The 21,183-nt window shown below is 43.9% G+C and overlaps 2 protein-coding genes across 5 annotated transcripts; one reads left to right on the top strand and one right to left on the bottom strand.

The window, feature by feature from the left end:
• The first annotated feature begins 10,519 nt into the window (after positions 1-10,519).
• On the top strand, positions 10,520-20,936 carry klhl35 (kelch-like family member 35). The gene is made up of 8 exons (XM_028984779.1): positions 10,520-11,258; positions 16,801-16,913; positions 17,764-18,631; positions 18,837-19,021; positions 19,095-19,213; positions 19,307-19,495; positions 19,698-19,886; positions 20,390-20,936. Exons 3-8 carry the CDS (start codon positions 17,781-17,783, stop codon positions 20,582-20,584), a joined length of 1,728 nt encoding a protein of 575 aa, XP_028840612.1. The 5' UTR covers positions 10,520-11,258; positions 16,801-16,913; positions 17,764-17,780; the 3' UTR covers positions 20,585-20,936.
• lrrc32 (leucine rich repeat containing 32) lies at positions 11,002-15,984 on the bottom strand. 4 transcript variants are annotated; one of them, XM_028984778.1, is made up of 4 exons: positions 15,883-15,984; positions 15,639-15,770; positions 14,932-15,022; positions 11,002-13,885 (listed from the first exon to the last, which is right to left on the bottom strand). In XM_028984778.1, the coding sequence occupies exons 3-4, from the start codon at positions 15,016-15,018 to the stop codon at positions 12,038-12,040; spliced, it is 1,935 nt and encodes a 644-aa protein (XP_028840611.1). In that variant the 5' UTR covers positions 15,019-15,022; positions 15,639-15,770; positions 15,883-15,984; the 3' UTR covers positions 11,002-12,037. The 4 variants fall into 4 exon arrangements, with proteins under 4 accessions (XP_028840611.1, XP_028840608.1, XP_028840609.1 ...); XM_028984775.1 differs by lacking the exons at positions 15,639-15,770; positions 15,883-15,984 and adding an exon at positions 15,373-15,581; XM_028984776.1 differs by lacking the exons at positions 15,639-15,770; positions 15,883-15,984 and adding an exon at positions 15,373-15,425 and having other exon boundaries at positions 14,932-15,105.
• Positions 20,937-21,183: the final 247 nt, after the last annotated feature.

The raw sequence follows: 21,183 nt of genomic DNA, 5'->3' as shown, positions 1-21,183 counted from the left end.
GAAATATCTTTGTGGGAGTAAACAGAGACGCAGAACGCGGGAAACCTGATCCCAGCATCAACACTTTCAGTGACTTGACTGTTTCTCTCCCTTTGTTGTCGCAGCTCTGTGGCATTCGATAGCTCGCCATTCTTCTTGGTGTGACTCTCCCAGTGGCGTTCTCTCACAAGAGAGCAGCAAATGGGAGATTTTGTTCTACTTCCAGACTTGGGATAGCTGAGTCAGTCCTAGGACATATGGCTCTCTTTAGGGACATGCTGACTTATCAGCCCTCTCTACACGCAGCCTGTGGCCAGCGACTCCTGATTAATGAGCCAGATTGGGGTACGTGACATAAGATTATAAAAGCAACAGTAAAATTCCAGATGGGTGTTTTCTGCAGTGCTGAAGGTCTCCTGCAGATAGGAATTTTTCTAAAAAGGAAATTAATATACGGGGGGGGCTGGCTGATGTTGAACCTCCATTTCTTCACAGTGCATATTCATTCATTCCTCCCCTGGGAAAAAGATATCCAAGTATGCTGTAGCTTTGGTACCGGCTGTGAGTTGTAAATCGGTTATGTAAATATTTCTTTTTTTTTTATTTCAGGGTGAGAGGATCTTTCTCTTAAACAAGAGCAATTGTGATGTTCAACATGCCCAGCTGTTAAAAAAAATACAAGACTATTTAAAGTGCTGGAAAAACAGTAAAAGTAGTGGCGCAATAGAGTCTGACTTCCAAAAGTGGTCGTTTTGGCCCCAGATACAATGCCATTAAAACACCGTATGAAGAACATGTGAACAGGGATATACGTGATTTCCGTCACTGCCTTGTAGGTTTTTTACTTCCTAAAAACCAGTTCACTTTCAGGTAGTTGTCAATTACATGGCGGACAACCACATTGATTACTACAATCAAGGTGAATTCTGATCTTTAAAATCTGATCTTTAACCCATGACCACTAAAATGTTATGTTGAGACCGAGTGAAGGTTTGCACCAAACATGAAGAAGATTCCTCGATGTGGTCTTACACTTTACAGTGAGGTCACAGAGACCTCAAGCTCGGCTCGAATCGGCTCATCCTTGCTTTGAAAAAATCCACCAAAGGCCATCTTAACTTTTCCTTCACACACGAATTTAGCAAGAATCGCACCAACAGCAAATAAGTGGTCAACGTATAAAAAAGGTACTGTGCATAGAATATGAACTAAGAAGTAATGTAATATGTGGAAGTCTGATAAGACAAAATATTTGCCAATATCAGGCTGGCAAACTTTGGTATGATTAACAATATTTCTTACATCATGGAAAGCAGGAATCAAGCTTAGTTTTTATTGTTTTGTTTTTTTTAGACTTCTTGTCAGTCAGGATTATTTCTTTGATGTGGTGTATAATCTCACACATTGTAGGAGCCTACGTTAACAACTAATTGTATTCATTCTAGATGTTAAAAATAGTTTTTTTTTGTCCGTTGAGAGTATACATTTTCCCATTTCCACTTGTGTCCTGAGAGGTTTCACTAAACATTACTGTCTCTTCCAGGCTCTTTGATGGATTTTACGCACTACTTCAGCAACCAGGTACAAGAGTTCCATAGATAACTTCCTCCTGCTCGTTATTTATAACTACATTCATTTCTGCATTACTTTTAAATCATTCATCCTTCTTCTCAGTTATCTGATCACCTCGGCCCATTTGAGAGGACTTCAGAATGAAGAAGAGCTATTTTGACCTTAGTGCATAAGCAGCATTCAAACCACCAGGGCATCGTAACGCTGTCCATCACAGGAGGGAAGGGGGCCGTAAATAACCCCGGCTGTGGGACCCCTTTAACCCCAAATTTCCCATGTCGAGATGCAAGCAGTGTGATGGGAAACATGCTGCATGATGTTGACCAGAATACTGTATTTACATTACAAATGAGCCTGGTGGGGAAATTAGTACTCAGACACACCCTGGCTCATGCTCTACAACTGCCTCTCCTGTATATCCACATTAGTTAGTATGTTCCGCCACAAATGAACCTTGTGTGCATTATTTTGCTGAAGTGCAAATGAACTGTACCCCCCAGAATCATTAGTATTCGATTAGCATTCAACCTCTCTACTCATTACCACCCAGTTCTTGAGTTGAATCTATGCTGTTGTGTGCTACCTCTGCTACAAAGACAATGACGTCTATGTGAATATAAAATCACATAACCAGACAAAACCGCAAGCAGAGGGTGTGCTGTCATGCGTTTCCATTGCACAGCAGAAACCTGCGACGTCACAGATCTCACAAATATTATGCGGAATTGACTGACTCATATTCACTCTTATGAAACCCTCAAGCGTAATATGTGTAGGAGAACTATTTTTGACTCTGAAATGAAGGAAATACTGTATGTATTTTGTTCTAACTAATCCTCCAGTGGGCTGAAATAAGTCACTGAAACAATGACGCTTTGCTCTTAGGGGGAGTTGCAGATGCTATTAATGAGAATGTAGGGGCTCAGCATGGTGGGTAACCGGCCAGATGAGAATGTAGGGGCTCAGCTAACCAACTAACCACATGAGTAGCCAAGTGAGTGCTTGCGATTTTTACAACAATGTACTTGGAATAAAAACCTGCCCGATAGAGTAATGTAATAACACAGGACTCATTATTACATATAACACGTTACCAACTTTTTGAGGCATTTTTTGTAGTTTGCTCAAATTGCTCAAATTCCTTTGCCAACATTATTTTTGTTGTAAATACCTCTAGTAGCTGGAAATGGAATATCTACATAAAGGTAGAAAGATCCATTATCAGCAATGATTATCAGTTTAAATGGATGCTGTGTTCACTAATGCAGGTTTGTCGCTTTTAAAGCTTAATTGTTCTTTAGAACTGACATCTACAATGCACAAGGTCTGCTGTGTATTCCTTTGATCTAAGAATTTTTTTTTTCAAACAAATGTCATTATTTCTAACTATGTCAGTGACTATTGATTTTGCAATATTTTCAATTCAAATTAATTTAATCTAATTACTAAATGATTCTAACCTTTTGAACAGTTGTGTTCTTTCAGAAGTTTTGTGTAAAGGAACCAGTTCAAATTCTATCTCTAATTCACTGAATTCATACCTTAAATTTACTGAAAGCCCATGCATGCAGAGTTCAAGTAAAATAATGAGCTGAAAGGGAACCAGCAGATTTCAGTTCTTGTCACACTTGGGTTGAGGTTTGGGCTTCTGAGGTTTAGGATTTATTTAGAAATCAGACCACTGTGGCTTTTCCTCTTTTCTCCAGGGCCCTATTAAGCGAATAGTTCCCCCATGTCTCTCGTAGACCTCTCTGAGATTTACAGCACCGGCAGCCATGCATTATACAAGCTGTCCAGTGTGACATGAGTTTGTCTGAGTAGAAATCACCAGAGGCCCGTTTGGATCACAAAACATGTTACTGATTCCTCTCTGTGCTTTGGAATAGATAAAACAAGAACAACACACACTCATTAATAAACAGTCTAACTGGATATATATTCATATAATTTCGCACATGCAGGATAAGCCTGAGACGCCCACTTCCCCAGATACCCCAGTATGGGTGGGTCATGGGCCCTGGGAGAATGTGGTTGAAGTTTGACTAAGGGGCGCCATGTCCTCCTCATGCCACCTCACAGCTTGGTCCCATTAATATAAGTAAGCCTGTCCCACCATGGGTTGTCAGCAATGCTGGACTGGCATTTAATACTATATCAAAAGACCTTTTTACTTGGTTAAAAGCAGTGTTTTACAATGACAATCACTTCACTTTCACTGGTTCAACTCACCTCCACAGCAGGATTGCCAAAAATGCAGACTGGCAGTCAGTGTGATCCTAACCCACTTGAGACGGGTACATTGTGCACTTGTCTGGCATTCGTCTGGTCTGGCACCTGGGGAGTCTAAGAATGAAATCACGCCATCCAGAGCTCCGCTTCTAATGAAACACCAGAATAATTTACGCACAAACACCTGCCGGATGACCTCAGATCTGATAGCCGTTCACTAATCTCTGGATTGCATTTAAACGCGGGCTTTGAAATAGGGATTGAAATAGTTTCACTGTTGCTCAAGGCATCGGTGCCATTGTGATTGTGTGTCTCTCTTGGCGATCATCATGAGGAATGATGACACACAGTCGGTCTGCTTCATGTCACTAAAGTGCCTTGTGTGTTTATGCGGCCGTATCTGGATCTCCACTCACTAGGCTCTTACTCCCATGTAGGACTCACACATTCTGCAGATGAAGAGGATATGAGTAAAGAGCACATCATTTCACACGCTCCCTTCCCGCAGCCCATCCATCAGTTGGACTGCCATGCTCAGGCCAGACAGATGGGAGATAACGTTTTATTCACATTTAAAATTCCACAGACATAAAGAATTGGCCAAAACCTTCTCTGGGTAATCAGGTAAAAGCCAACACTTTACTTTACTTTACTTACTTAGCAGATGCTTTTATCCAAAGCGACTTACAGGAGGAATACACCAGCAATTCTCGTTCGGTTTCTATAGATTTTGAGTTAACAAAACTAAGAGCCCTGATAAGGCCTAACTTGTCAGGAAAAGAACATGCTCGGAAATTGTTAAGTGCTTGACGAAGACAAAAAATCAAAAATTATTTTGTGCAGTGTGTGTGCGTGTGTTAGTTTTAGACTCGTCTGAAATACTTTTTGAACAACTGCTTCTTAAAGGTGGTGGTAGTCTCGGCTAGTCGAATGGAGCAGGGCAAGTTGTTCCACCAGCCAGGGACAACAAAGGAGAACAGAGTCGATTGGGATCGGAGACCCCGTGAAGAGGGTACCTACAGCTAGCCCTGTAGGTAGCATCAAGGATTTAAACTACCAGAAGCAGCTACCGGGAGCCAGTGAAGAGAGGTGAGAAGAGGCGTGACGTGGGTGTATTTTGGCTGATTGAAGATGAGACGGGCTGCCACATTTTGGACCATCTGGTTCAAAAAGAATATGATGTCTGAAAAAGTATGTGATGTGTACAGCTATAGTGGTAAACAGGTTTTCAGCGTATTTGTGTTTTGGCTTGATGATGCCAGAGTCACCGTTAAACATGATCCCTAACACCTTTTCACTGTAAAAGTTGTATCACTCCTCCTTGGTACCAGACCCAAACTCAGGTACATAAGATGGTTGCATCAGGTAGGGCCATCCAGCATGAAACTTTTAACTCGGGTGTTCCACTGTGACGACCCCGAACGGGAACAGCACAAGCGAGATGACGACGACTTTAGCATCAGTAGCCCCTCTCCAGAGGTGGGGTTTCAGTGACGCCACTCCAGCGCTTCTAGCATCTTATTTTAAATCTTATTTTTCCCCCTTTATGGTTTGATCCAAGGTTTGATTCATATCTGCGCACCCCAGACATTTTCAGAATATTTCCAGTCACCAAGCACTGGATCTTAAGGCAACTCACAAATGTATTTTTTTTAACTTGCTTTAGAAGTCTTATAGAGGACAATTGATAATTGCAGTTTTTTTTTACACCCACATAGGTAAAGTTTGAGCTGTGTCTGAAAGTATTAGAATATAATATTACTGATTCGTATGATTGGAGATATTACACTGCGTAATCATGGTGCTAGATTTACGCTGGAAATGATGGTCAGTGCTGGCTGACCCATGGTTGGCAGTATCCCACTTGGCCATTTCTTCCTGTTTCACTATCATACTTCATTGCGTTTGAAGGACTCTATACATTGATGATGAGTAATTTGATTCAGTGTAACCGACACCATCAGATATGCCAGAGATCAGCTGATGTGGAGTACTTTTCGACACAGAAGTAGAGAAGTACCTTGTGAATCCGACCCAGTGTTTGTTCCTCATAAAATGTTTGCTTGCAGAGGAAACCAATCGCATCAGCCCACAGATATCATCTTTTAGCTTTCAGAAAGTTCTGAGAACTTGATCCTTATGAAACCCAGGTTGCATCTGTTCCTTGTATCTAGCGCTCTCACGTTGTCAACGTTACTAATGTGACGGGTCTGCTTGCTCCTGGTGTTATTGTTGTATTGGATTTATGGTCCCTCGGACCGCTGTTCGTGAGAGAAGGGCTGGCATGCCATGCCGCTGTTGTTTAGAGCTCATGAAAATGATGGCCTGACTCAAAAATTCCACGTAGCTATGTGTAATGCCCCTCTGGCGTGAGGCTTGCGAGGGGGGGGTGTATATAAATTTGCGTGGAGGGGGTGGGGGGGGATTTAGCTTTGATGTCTGAGGCAGGGACGTGTGGGGGGAGGCGTCTTCCTTACTCAGAGGTGAGCGGTCATCTGTGAGTCAGCAGTAATGACCACCGAGGAAAGTGATTGGGGTCTGCTTCCAATTAGTCCGCCCCAAACTAGCAGCGCTTCGCTCTTATCTGCAGCCACATCGTAAACACCATGAACAGGGGAATAAAGCAGGAAACTGAGATCAGAGGAAATGAAAAGTTTTTGTTGCCACTTTGGTGCCAGAAACAGCAGTGCTTTGATCAAAGCTCCTCTCATTGGTTGGCTCATTCGTTCTATGTTCTATAGCTCTATGCCATTCTTACAAAAAGTTCTCTAAAACAAAATGAATAGGACCCCATGTGTACTAGACTTGATATTCAGCTTGGAAATGCCCTCACTCACCCTCACATGGAAAACACATCAGCGCAGGGTTGATTGCGGCCACCTTCTTATGCAACACCTTGTGTAAGACACAGTAATTCATCTCCAGCTGTTGGGAAAACAAGCCATTTCACTCCCTTTTTGGCCCTCTTCTCTCCAGCATTGTCCTGCTTAGAAGGTCTGCTGTCTGCCCTGGAGCTGTTAATGTCTGTAGAGGGACCAAATGGGACACTGAAAAATATGCACAGGGGTGGTCGGTGCTTTTTTTTGGACCAAGTTCAAGCGCTGTCTCTCTGGGCTCCCTTCCCATGGCTTAAAAATGTTGAAGATTTGCGTCTCTCCAAATCAGGGAGCTTTGGCTGTGATGGCAGCATTTCACACTCTTGTCTTCTCTCCACCTTTGGAGATCGCAGACGGTTTCCTACAGTCCTGAAGGTTTATGCTGAACATTTCTTATCATTCATTCATGTTAATCTGATGATGACAATAGTGAACAAAGCAGCCATGAAGCTACATAGAGGTGACTCTGAAAAAACATATTCATCAGATTCAACATACTTCACTTTCTCTTGCTACAAAAAAATAATTAAATCTGTTTTTAGCATTGGATTCTTCAAAATGGCTCCATTATAACCACCACAGAGTAGGTGTGTCCAGACTTCTGACTGGTAGTATATAACTAATGATTGGATTGAGGACAAAACAATTCCTGTTTTTTGAGAATATATATGTTTTTTTTGTAAAGATGTTGGTGAATGGGGGGATAATCTAATCACAGTTCCCTTGATATCAACTTTAAAGACATCTGTCAAAACATGGCCACGTAAACTGTGTTCGTACGACGAGGAAGGAGAAACATTTCACAGCCCTTGAAAGGTCACGTCTTGAAAGAAAAATATATAAATCATTTAGAACACTTGCACTGGATGGGCGGCATGGGCAGGATTAAGTCAGGGGAACAGGGTCTCCTCATTGTAATGAGAGAGGGCGTCGGCCTTCCTACCGAGTCAATAGGATAATGTGTCTTCCTCTGAGGAATGGAGGTGCAGGGGTGCTCCTGTTTTTGACCACAACGGTGGCAGGGGTATAGCTGTGTACAGAAAGTCATGTGCACGACGTCGCCGGAGTGGTCCTGACCAAACCGAAAACTGCAGAGACACAAACACCAATTTTTTTTTCCCACAACCAGAGACCGAAAAAAACACATCTGTTCCACCAAAACCATTTACCCATATCTCACACTTTCAGTGACTCATGAAAACAGTGATTATCAGTATAAATAATCCGCTTTGGCGGGTTTAATCACCGACTCACAATGACCACTAAGCGTCTCGTAAACAAGGCAGATGGCAGCTCTGCGTGGTTTTCATTTTCATTTCAGGAATCCCATGACTTTGCTTCACGCACACAGGCTTTGTCATTGGACAGCCTCATCCGTTGTCTTTCTGTGAAAAACGAAATCTTGCACAGTGGGTGACAAACACTGGGCACCAACGTATTTCCTCCAGAAGCACAAGAAATAAATGCGAGCTGTCCAACTTTTATAGCAGAGCACAGAGAGTCTGACCTGGGCATGGTGCATGGTGCATGGTGCATGGTGCATGCTACTTAGTCATAATCTTTCAAAGTTTAACATCAACAGGAGATTTTTGCCTCAAAACTGAATCCAGTTGTTGAAGTTTTACAGGGAAAACAGCAAACTATACACAAAACAAACATTGCTATTCTGATGTGGTGATGATTTTTAAAAGTGTAAATATACAAAACTTTTATTTTATGTATTAATATTTCAAAATGAAAAAAATCCACTTCATAGTGCCTTGTATAACTTTTGATATAGAATATTTGGGGACATTTTGGGATTTGTTCGTTATGATATTCATTCATGGTTGACAGCCTCTGAAGTATGTCTGTGTGCAAATTAGATTGGTTGAAACTTGGAAGATACCTGTACCAACACAGGACAAGCATGAAAAACGCCTGCACAAGGTCCGAGCTGGGAATCCAACTCACAACCTTGGAGATGTGAGGCCACGTCACTGAATGAAACTTTAATACTGAATTTTGATAGATAGCCTCTTAGAAGAGAGGAAACTAATATTTAATTGTCATGTTTCTGAATAAAAAAATGACAGATAAGCACTCTTAACTCTAAAATAACAATCACATACCCTATCTGTGGTACACTCAATAAATGTTTATGTAAATTCAAGTTAAATCAACAATATTGCTCTAATTATACTGTGAATAATTAATACACTTTTGCAAACTTACACATGATTATTTGTTACCGTTTCACTTCCACAGGAAACAGCTTGCTCTCACAGCGCACTCCTTCACATTGCACATCTTAATGGTCTGACTGAGGAGGACATGTTGGTTCTGTCAAGCATGTTTTTCCAAACTGATAAGCAGAACACACGGGTGGATGAAAGGACGAAACCCCAACAGCTGAGAGGTCTCATCCAAGAAGATCTTGGCTGGAAACTTTTCACACAGCGAACACGGAACCTGAACTGTCAGGAACCATAAACCCAGGATTTAAACAACAGGTTGGTGACAAAACAGTACGTCAAACTCAATCATCATGAGCCAGGGGATGAAGAGTAAGTGAAGTGTAGATCTTCATGTGCACATGTTCGTTGGAGTTAGTTTGTCTCCTTTAGACACATTCATCACGTGTCGATACAAGGGATTTCACACACCATCTTTGTTTGTTCTTTTTTGGAAGGATGGGATTGGGGGATGTTACAGACAACAGCAAGCAAACATTTTCTTTTTTTCTTTTGCAGATTTCCATTACAAGAACAAACCAAATTATGGGAACTTTGTTCGCAGTCATCACTGGAGCTCAACATCTGCTTATATGTTGAATGATCCCAACAGAAATCACTTATTAACTTCTAATCATATTTTTCAATTTTACATTTACATTTACATTTACATTTACGGCATTTATCAGACGCCCTTATCCAGAGCGACTTACAATCAGTAGTTACAGGGACAGTCCCCCTGGAGCAACTTATGGTTAAGTGTCTTGCTCAGGGACACAATGGTAGTAAGTGGGATTCGAACCCGGGTCTTCTGGTTCATAGGCGAGTGTGTTACCCACTAGGCCACTACCACCCACCCCTACTTCAGCCCCTAGTAATGTCACGACTGGACTACTGTAACTCCCTTCTAGCTGGTCTACCTCTATGTAATTTTGCAAGGAAAATGCCACTATAACATGCCACCTCCAGAAAACAGAGAACTTCAATTGCATGGCGCTTTATGAGCCTTACTCATAAACAAAGAAATCAATTGCACATTTGTAATATGTTGGTGCTTGACGTGGTTCAGCCAAATACCAAGAGAAATTACCGCATTATCTACTGAGGGTCTTTGTAGACCTCAAAAAAATGTGTTGGACACTTTATTACAAACAATGCGTGGAATGCTTTCCGTAGCGTAAAATTTCAAAGCTCTCAAAAAAATTGTGTATAATTTCTCGGGGAAGAACGCTAATGGCACATTATAGCGTTATTTAGCTTTGTCTTTGAACAGACGTTGAGGTCTTGTTGCAGGAACAGGGCCTGTGGCATCGCCAAACAAAAGCCTTAATCTGACAGACTTTGGACAGACAATGGACGTTTTCTCCCCCGTCATGCAATTCTCTTCTTGTGCGGTGTAATTATCCAAGCTTTTGAACCCAATTGTGAACATTTCACCTGAAACTCTATCTACAGCTGAGATTTGGCGTCATGTAAGCACCGGTCCTGAGCGTCAGAAACTCCATATCATATGTCCCATAGTAAAGTAACGCCCAAAAAAACGTTCTATATTTTCATTTTTATTTAGAGGGTGGTTAAGGAATGCATAGCAGAGGCTGTCCTTCTCTGGCAGACCTGGCTCAGATTGTCTCTAATAACTTGGCAGTTTATATTTATGTGTCCTGAGGTGTTTCCTGTGAGCCTGCATCCTGTTTTCAGAGGTCAGCCTAACTGCAGAAAAACAGAGCGCCCCATCCCAGGGGAGACCATCAGAAACTCATCCTGGCAGCAGACAACAGAGGACATTACTGGACAAGAAGGGGGGTTGTGAGGGAAACGGACAATCCCAGCCCGTCTGTCCCAGCTTATGACTTTAGGGTCCAACGTTTGAGAGCCAGTCTGGGTGCGGTTTCCACATCTTCCTGGTTTCCTCTGGGTACTGGGGCTTCCTCATAGTCAAAGAGCCCAGAGAGTGGCAAGTTAGCTGGTTTGCGACTGTATGTCTTTATCCACTTTTTTTGTTGCAGACTTTAAACATTTGCTATGCTCTAAACTGAGATTTGTCCTAAAATCGACAGTCCTCAGAGACACAACCATGGTTCAGCAATCAAGATGCAATCAGTTGTTACAGACACGAATTGAAGACGGAAAACTGCGTTTGCAGATAATTTACTTATGAAAATACAAAGAGAACATAATTACATGAATTTACATCATATACACAAAAATCCTTCATACTTGTGGGACACAAAAACAGTTTGTTTCAGTTTCTGTGAGGACCAGGTGACCTGTCACTTTGATTTAATGTGACCTTTAGGGCTTTCTGGTTGGCCCTCGTCATGTGAACTACAATGAAAAGCAGAAGAGGTGATCGTCATGAGTCAGTGTGACCAAGAGGAAACAGGACAAGGTGAGTTTTTACGCCTCTGAATGACTAAAAATATGCCAGAAGACGGAGAACTTCCCTCACCGGGGATCTTCCTTCATCTATTTTAGAAGGTCTTGTTAATATAGATGAGAACACACTGTGCTTGTCCAAAAAAAAAAAAAAAGACCAGTGAATTTACTTGACGAGCCATATCAGTGTTTTAGATCGGAGTTTTGTGTACCCAGCCAGCAGGACACGCATTCTTGAAATGGCTGCCAATTTGGCAATTTTGACTGAATTACCTCTTAATCACTCCCGGCCGACCCTCAATTTCAATCAACAGGCCAATCAAAAACAGGAAACGTAACTATAGTGCCCAGCAAGCTGTAAAAACAAGGCTTCTGCGGGCGTCCCATCGGCTTTACTTCCTCGGGTCAGATTTATAAACCAGTCGGCTGATATCGTACGCCACTGCATAGGAGAAGTCAAAGATCCTGATAAGCGGCGTCTCCGTAGTCACGGTGGATGGAAACGAACGCATGTGGAACATATCATAGGTCCATGCAGCTATTCACTGTCCGTTCCATAGAAATAGTGTCTCCGCTGGAATCTGTTCATATTCACATTCAATAGTTAAAGTGCAAAAGAAAATAAATACAAAAGATACATGTAGTGTCTACAAAACATTCTTATCCAATTTTTCAAATTGACCCTTAAATGTTGATGCCTAGTATGATGTCTATGTATAAATATATCCTAAAAAATTTCCATTTCTTCACATTTCTCACGCCATAATTCTTCATTCGAATCAGTTTGGTGTTTCACGCCTTAAAGCTGTCGTTCAGCCTGCACCTCTTGGAGTGACACAGTTTCAGGAGCAGCATCACCACCACGATCAGCCCCAGCAGTGTGGCCACGATGACGATGACGGCCAGCCGGCTGTTGTTCAGGGTCTGGCAGGGTTCCTGCGACGCGCCCCTGATGTCGATCTGGCCGAGCTCGGAATCTCGCTCGTAGGCACACGTCACTGCGTCAATGTCGGCAATGTCCACCTTGAACTCCTGGACCAGGGCGGGGAGCCACGAGTTGCTGCAGCAGTTGAAGGGGTTGGAACTCAGGTAGAGAGTTTTCAGCCTCTGTCCCAGCGTGGACACCGTGTCCTCTTCCAGCGTCACCAGACTGTTGCCTTGAAGGTTCAGCACTTCGATCGACGACTCTTTGTTCCACAACGGAACTGCTGTTAGTTTATTGAAGGACAAGTCCAGATAAGTTAAAAAGTACAGGTCCGCGTCCAAGGAACGCAGGTCGTTTTCTTTGAGGGACAGACGCGTCAAGGACGTCTCCAGACCAGAGAACGCAAGCGCGTCGATTTGCAAACTGGGGTTCCCAGACAGGTCCAGGAGAAGTAGAGGACTTCCGCGGAACGCGTGGGCCGGCACTGACGCCGGGCTGCTTTTGGAATAGTACAAGTAGTTCAGCGTCCTTATCGAGGACAGCGACACGCACCCGGGCGGCTCGTCCCCGCCTTCGTGGGCGCAGACGCTCAAGTCGTTGCGCTGGAGATGCAGTTCCCGGATCTGGGGCAGCCGGCGGAATATGTCGGGGTCCAGCCTGCTCAGATAGTTCCCTTGCAGGTACAGGCTCTCCAGGGCGCGGAGAGTGTCCTCCCCGAACGAGACGTTCCGCAGCTTGTTGAAGCTGAGGTCCAGGGTTCTCAGCGAATGCATGGGGACGTCTCCGCTCACGCCGAAGTCCCTCAGACAGTTGCTGCTGACGTTGAGCGTCTCCAGCTTCTGCATGCACTGAAAGAAGGCGGCCGGCAGAGCGTGGATCTGGTTGTGGCTGAGGTCGAGGTAGAGCAGCTCGGAGAGGTTCTGATGACCTGCGGCCTCCTCCTCAGCCGTGCCGTTAGTGTTGACGCTCATCAGGCGGTTCCGAGACAAGTCGAGAAAAATTAACCTGTTCCTGCAGGGCAGGACGGGAAAGTAGTGGATCTTGTTCTCCCGCAGGTCCAGGTAACGCAGCTGGTACTCCACATCGGTTTCCACCTCAGCTTCAAAGAGCTCCAGGCTGTTCTTACTGAGGTTGAGCGACCTGAGTCGGTGCAGGTTGAAGTCGGCGATGCAAGTTATGGAATTCGTGGACAAATTGAGATCGGAGAGATCTTGCAGCGCGTCGAAGGCGTCCTCCTCAATCTCGAGGATGACGTTGTTCTGCAGGTCGATGCTGCGGAGGGCCGAGGATCCAGCAAAAGTGTCCTTGTTGATTTTGGTGATGCTATTGCTGGCTAACGACAGGCTTGTGAGTGCTGGAGCCTCGCGCAGGAAATAGTCGCTCATGCCGGTGTACAGCCCATTACTGGAGAGGTCGAGCCGCCGCACCGCGGTGAGCGGCCCCACGTCGGACTTCTGCAGGGCGAAGGCTTCCAGGTCGTTCTTCGACAGGTCCAGCTCCTGCAGGTTGGTCATGTCCTTAAAGAGGTGCGGCTGAATGAACTGGATTTTGTTGGCGCGGAGGTTCAGGTGGCTCACGGCGGCGAAGGCCGCCAGCAGGCCGTGGGTGAGGTTTTGGAGGAGGTTTTGCGACAGGTCCAGCTTGCGGACGTCAGGGGGCAGCTCATCTGGGACGGCCTCCAGATTCATGCCGTTGCAGTACACAGCTGTATCATTCTGGTGAAAGAAGATCGAAAGGAGAATTAGAAGCTTATCTTCTGGCAGTGGTGGCCTAGCGGTTAAGGAAAGGGCCCCATAATCAGAAGGTTGCCGGTTCGAATCCCGATGTGCCAAGGTGCCACTGAGGTGCTGCTGAGCAAAGCACCGTCCCCACACACTGCTCCCCAGTGGCTGCCTACTGCCCACTCAGGGTGATGGGTTAAATGCAGAGGACAAATTTCACTGTGTGCTGTGCTGCTGTGCATCACAAGTGACAATCACTTTACTTTTCACAACTGCAACTGTTTTCAGCTTTACTGAGATTCCTAATAATCAATCAAGCTGATAAAGTGAACACAGCAGCCATTAAAACCCAAGAGTAATTGTTGCTGATGACGGAACGCTTTACATTTATGCAGATATTGCACTCGTTAACAGCCATTTCCAGCAACCAAGCACAATATTAACAATGTCTGCACAAGACTGTACATCATTTTGATCGTATTTTAATGCAAATAACAGTCTTTTATCTATAGAATCTACTGCTACTAATACCAGCGCTTCGTGACAGATCCACACTGGAGACGGTTTCAAAAAGACCAATCTTAATTTGATGACTTCATTTTTTAATAATGCAGTATAGCGCACGCAATCCTGAAAATGTTTTCTCACACAGTCCTGTTTTCACTCCGGACGAAGCAGATCAACAGTTAAAGTGAGACGATTACAGCTCCAAGCCTCCCACATTTCATTTATTGTTTCCAGACTTCACGAGCCCCTTGGCTCTTCCAAATATGGCGCTGGAGCAAAAACATGCATTTGTTTATGTCCATACTTCCACCAGACAAAGCCAAAGCCAGCTGGGAACAGAAAGTGTGTGTGTCTGCTCCCAATTACTCAGACAAACAATGATGCTGTGCGCAGCATTCTTAGAAGAGCTGGAATTCCTTCTCTCCTCGACTCAAAAAGCGGCTTCCACGCTCCTTTCTCAAAGCAATGTACATGAAATTGTTTTATGATTATGTGTGTATGATCTGGCTGTATCTGGTCGCCATCCAACTTACCACTCGGCAACGGGAGAGCTGCTGCGGGTGTAAGGATGAGGCTGCTGCATCCATAAGGGCCAAAATCATCCAGAGGCGAGCTCCCATGGTGCTGTGAAGAGTCGAGAAGCATGTGGGTGAACCTCCTGATCTTCTGGCCCCAGTAAACTACTTCTTGTGGCAGGGTGGAGGAAGCTGCTCGCCAAATAACAGTCTGACCTATGACTGTGCACTTCAACATGATGCATGCAGAAATGTGCTCACGGCTTATTTTTTAACATTAAAATTTGACGTGGAAGGAAACACCCACAGACAAAAGTCAAAAACATATCTGACACAGATCTGACAATTTTGCAGAAATGTCTATCTTCCTGTCGTACGAAAGACAACACAGACCAAAGATATTAAAGTTACAAAGCGACAGATGCAAACTAATTTTGTCTGGAGAAAGCACTGTTTTACCTGTGCTGGGAAGCGCAACTCTCTCCAGCTGCTCCTGGGACCATCTCACATCCTCAATGGCTCAAGCTACCACCTTCCATCCTGCAGCATTGTTCCCCACCTCCTTTCCTATACTCCCCCTTTTCCTTATTTGGGATCGGGAAGGGAATATTCCCTCTCTCAGGAATTCCCCCTCAGATGACCACAGGTTGTGTCACGGCACGAAGGCCGATGGACAGGACAGGACCAGACCCCGAGGAAGAGGAGGAGGAGGATGCGGAACGTACCTGCAGGACCCATGTCGCGCGTCACGGGGATTCCCTTCTTCTGGCGTCGAATTCCTTCATGAGCGGCCACGAGCTTTTACTTTCTTTTCGCAGCATAACGAAGTCCGCGACAGGACACGGGCTCGTCCGAAACTTTAATCAAATAACAAGTGCAAAATGTCGAAACATCGATATTATTAAATCTATCTTTAAAAACAATAAAATACACTGGATGAATTAAACGTTAATTGGATTTTAAACTCACCATAATTTATAAATTCAGTATTTTTGGAGCTGGTAAACAGTTTCCTTTAAGCCACCAGGAAGAGCAGCTGTACGGGTCTGTAGCGGGCAGGCAGGAGCCGACAAACCCGCTGGCAGGAAGAGCGTGAAACGGCGCCCCCTAGCGGCGAAAAGATGTAGAATTCCAAAAAAGGGAGCAGATACTTTATTTATTCATCCGTGTTTCTTTTCATTTTGTTATAAGAATGCGAGAATTAAAAACGACATCAATATTCGCCTGTTGAACAATAGAAATGCAGAAATGCGGATTTTTGATCTAACCTAAAAGCCAGGTAGCAGATCTATGACTAAATTCTCCGCTCAACTGGTTGGTTGACGCAAAATCATGTCCTGGAGGTCCTTAGAAAATTAATCAGGAATAATAAATTGTTAAATTTACAGCACAGCATGCAGCACGCCACAGTGCCACCTAGTGGATGTCATTTTAGTATTGAAGGGACAGATATCTACATTCGTCAATGTACATAAAGAATACTTGCTCTTGGAGGGCTATGGAAACTCGGTCTGTTTTCCACTATAAATATTCTTCTTTCCACATTCCAGAATTGCAATAATATACAGGATTGTTTTGCAATCGCAAACTAAAAATGTACGTACCTAAATCTCCATCAAATCTGCAGTAAAAGAATAGTATTGCAATGTGCTCAGGTCAAGTGTCAATTGCATACCAATTTATAAAATATAGAGTTGAACGCTAATTAAAAATGTCTGGACTAAAAAAATTAACATTTTAAAATTCTTTTGAAAATTTGTTCCCAGTAGGTGGCTACTTTGGCACATATGTAAAAAGTTGCTTGTCTGGGTTTTTCTTTGCCTCCACATTCTTTTCTGTGATGATGGGCGGTCCCTAATTGAACCACGCCTTTGTGTGGAAATGGAGCCAAGCTCCGCCCCCAACAGCCGTACCCTGCATATTAGACGGAAGTGCGTCCGTCTATAGGCTGACATGTGTGAGGGCTTTTTACATCACTTCAGACCATCATCTGGACAAAGGTGAGTCCTATACAACATACAAGGTTTTTATTAAAGAGTGTCCAGCATCAACCCATTACCAATGCTTATCATTTATCATTGCAATTCTTTATTCATCTCACGTGAAAACATTTTTAGAAAGCTTTGTTATGCACAATTTGTCTGCTGCATTCAGTTTAATGAAGTTTATTTTGTAAATTGCATACTTAATCAATACAAATGGGTAAAATTAATTGCACCGCTGTAAATGTTTAGTAGGTAAAATGTTTTTTTTTATAATTTGACGATCCACTTTAACACGTCGGACACTGCCGTAGTCCTTCTGTGATTCTCTCCTTCTGCATTACACTGTGTTGCCAGATCCGAGATTTTTCCTCGGACATGGCATACATTTAAACATATATATTTTTTGTTCCGTGAAATCACAGATGGTAATTACCTATAATAATAAAAATTACCTATAGCAGTAAAAATATATACAATCCACAAAATTGTCCAAAATAATTATTTATGAATAGAAAGATTTTTTAATATTTCTAACCAACTGAACCTCAGATCATCTCAATAATATGCTGCCATATAAGAGTCTGAACACAATCTTTATTGTTCTTCACAACTGAGTGCTAATTGTCATGATAAAGTGCAAAGCCTGTCACTTTGAAGCATTTTATATGGTTTGAGGGAGATTTTTCTGTTTTGGTGTTTGGTGTACTGTTTTTCAGATCTGGCAACATTTTAGGGCCACAGCTGCTGATTCTATTGACTGGCACTCATGTGCATCCTGCATGTCCTTATTGTCTGTGTCGATGTTATGTTTATGTCACATTTAGTCATGGTGATTTTGATTTTAACATAGAATTCATTTCTTCAGCTGTACATCCTTCCATTATGGGGTCTGGGACCATTAAAGAGGGACAAGATGACTGCAGAATAAAGGACAACTTCTGCAGCGGACCCTCTCATGCAGAGCAAGTCTTGCAGATCTTGAACCTCTATCGGCAGAGCGGCAGTTTCACTGACGTGGTGCTGCAGGTGGAGGAAAAGGAGTTTCCATGTCATCGTGCTGTCCTCAGCGCCAGCAGCAGCTACTTCCGCACCATGTTCAGCAGCCAGCTCCAAGAGCAGCACCAACACCTGGTGCAAATGAATGGCATCTCTAGCACGGCTCTGGAGGTTGTGCTAAATTTCATGTACGAAGGACTGATGAACATCAATGAGGGCAACGTGGCCATGGTTTTCCAGACTGCAGATCTTCTTGATGTCACTGTGCTACGGAAGGTCTGCATCCAGTTCTTGGAGAAACAGGTGGACCATTCCAACTGCCTTGGCCTGATGGATTTTGCCAGCTTCTACACCCTCACTCCACTGGCTGAGCAGTGCCAGAAGATGCTGTTTCAGAACTTCACTCAGGTTTATCAACACGAAGAGTTCACAAGCCTCCCCAAAGATCGAGTGAAGAAGCTGCTTTCCTCTGAGCAGATGCAGGTGCAAAGTGAGGAGGTGCTGGTGAAAGCCGTGCTCAAGTGGGTCCACCACAAGCCCACCAGTAGGAAGGGAGAACTGAAGGAACTGCTGGAGCTCGTCCACCTGCCTCTGCTGGATCCCGTGTTCTTGTTGAACTCTGTAGAGAGTGACAGCATCGTCCAGGACTGCCCCGAGTGCAGGCCTCTGATTCTTGAAGCCAGGAGATACCACATGTTTGGAAGAGAGGTGCATTCTCACAGGACAAAGCCTAGAAGGTCAGCACGAATGTGGATGTTGTCTGCTGACATTTTTAATATATTTTACTGACCACCAAAAAAAAAAGCAATATTATCTGATGGAAAAATAAACACAAATCCATCGTTATTTTTTGAAATATATATGAAAATCTATAACAATCAACTTATTGTTGCTGTTGATTAATTCATGATTATCAGGCAAAACTTGATCTTTCCTGTCTAGGTCATCAGACAGAGCAGAGATGATTGTCGTGATTGGTGGCTGTGACCGAAATGGCTTTTCAAGACTGTCCTTCACAGAAATGTTCAAGCCCACCTCCAATGAGTGGATGTCAGGCGCCTCTATACCCGGATACTCCAAGTCTGAATTTGCATGTTGTGAATTTCAGAATGACGTCCTTGTCTCAGGTAGCGCCCGGCACCGCGCTGACCTCCGGCCCGAATCCCTGTTGTTTCGTGAATAAATCCTCTGCTCTGCCAGGTGGTGCCCTGAACAGCGTGGATGTCTGGAGATACATGTCCCAGCTTGACCAGTGGGTCCGGGTCGGCTCTTTGAATCAGGGCAGGTGGCGCCACAAGATGGGCGCGCTTCTTGGGAAGGCAAGTTTCTTGCCCCAGGTGATGCTGGGCAACACTTTGCTCAGAAGAGCTGGATAACCATGACTTTTTTTTTTTTTCTTTTTTAACTTGTAGTTATACGTCGTGGGGGGTTACAATGGCCAGGAGAGGCTATCCAGCGTGGAGGCGTACAGCGCCTACGACAACAAGTGGCGCAAAGTTGCCCCCTTGCTGCTTCCTGTTAGCTCAGCTGCATTAGCAAGCTGTGCCGGTAAACTGTATGTGATTGGAGGGGCGGTGAGTGAAAAAGACAACTCAGACAAGGTGAGCATCCTAAAAAGATAAAGAACATCAATCAGTGTAAATTGAGCCATCAGCCAACTGGGCTCTTGTTTTTGCACGCCTGCAGCGTGTGACATGTCAGCTCCAGTCCTGTAATAAGCGGTGTCTACAGGCTCTCCTTGTAATTATGGAGGAACTGCGCTCCGCAGACTGGTGTTCTTCACCCTCCGTCCTCCTGTTGTAGGTACAGCGCTACGATCCATCCACAGACGAATGGGAGTGCATGGCCCCAACTCCGTTTTCACAGCGGTGCATCAGCGCCATCGCCCACAATGACATCATTTACGTAGTCGGTGGCCTGCTGGATGTGATCTACAGCTACAACCCGAGCAACGACTCCTGGGGCAAAGTTGCTAACTTGCCTATGAAAGTGGTATGTGGTTAATCACCTTCATGTAGTAGTTGCAGGATCAGCACTAATTGAACACGCAAACCAATATGAGAGTAGAAATGGGACGAGTTGACCAAGAATCAGCCACAACATAATAACCACCATCCGATGACGTGAATAATCCTGTCCAAGGACAGGGGGCAGAGGGAGGGACATATTATTCAGCAACTGTTCTACTGAACGCAGAAGCATTTGAGCTTTTACTGCAGCTGGGTCATAGCATGGTCCGACCATTGGTGGTCCAAGGAAGGAAGATGGAGAACCTACACAATGTTATTAGGATGGTCATTATGTTATAACTCCATTTATGTGCAAAGAACAAGAGCTGGAAAAACCATTACATTTACATTTCTGCAATTTATCAGACACCCTTATCCAGAGCAACGTAATTCCCAAACCTCTGCTGCATTTTAAAAGCATGAGTGCCCCCGTGGTTTATAGGACATTAACGTTCCGTCTGTTGATCCCGTGTGCTTGTCTCTCAGGAGAGCTGTGGGCTCACAGTCTGTAATGAAAAACTCTTCATCGTGGGCGGCCGTGATGAGTGCGCTGCAGCAGTAGACGGTGTTTGGTCCTTCTGTCCTGATAGTGGACTGCTGTCCAAGGAGCTGCCCATGTCACGGTGTGTCAGCTACCACGGCTGCGTCACCATCACCCAGCACACACCTAAAAAATCCTGATGCAGACCACTTCCTGTTCAACTGGAAAAACGTCACCTGAGCGCGTTTGCTGCTCCAACCAGGATGAAGTGTGATTTTAATACTCTATTTGTAAAAGTGCCTCTCTTTAATTTATTCTTAATATTATATAATATATAATCTAGTTATTCTTCATGCTGTACAGCATTATTCATGTTGTGCTTTAAACAAAATGTTAAGTGAAATAACACTTTACTCCTTAATTCCATGACTGCTTCAAGCACAGTCTCACTGAAGGACAGCTACTTAATAGGATGTTATAAATGTGATTTTTATGTGTACAGTAAGGCATTGTTGATTGGCTCAAGGGAGCGTAATGCCAGAAAAATCCTGACAGGCGATATCCACACTGTAAAACATTCATCCTACATTACACTGTACCCATTTCAAAATAAAACATGGCCTGTTGATGTTCAGAGTGTGCAGAAGTATTTATTTCCCATTCAAGGATGTGGAGAATGTGCAGGAAACATCTAGGACAAAAAAGATAGTGATTGTGAGATAATTTGATTGTTTGTATTCCTGGGAACTCTGTGTGGGTCTCAGATGTGCTCATCAATGCTGAATTACTGTCGTGGTTT

Source organism: Denticeps clupeoides, chromosome 6 (genome assembly GCF_900700375.1).
Source record: "Denticeps clupeoides chromosome 6, fDenClu1.1, whole genome shotgun sequence".
Lineage (NCBI taxonomy): Eukaryota > Metazoa > Chordata > Actinopteri > Clupeiformes > Denticipitidae > Denticeps > Denticeps clupeoides.
The sequence above is the reverse complement of the archived record's forward strand: the minus strand, read 5'-3'. Positions and strand labels throughout refer to the sequence as shown.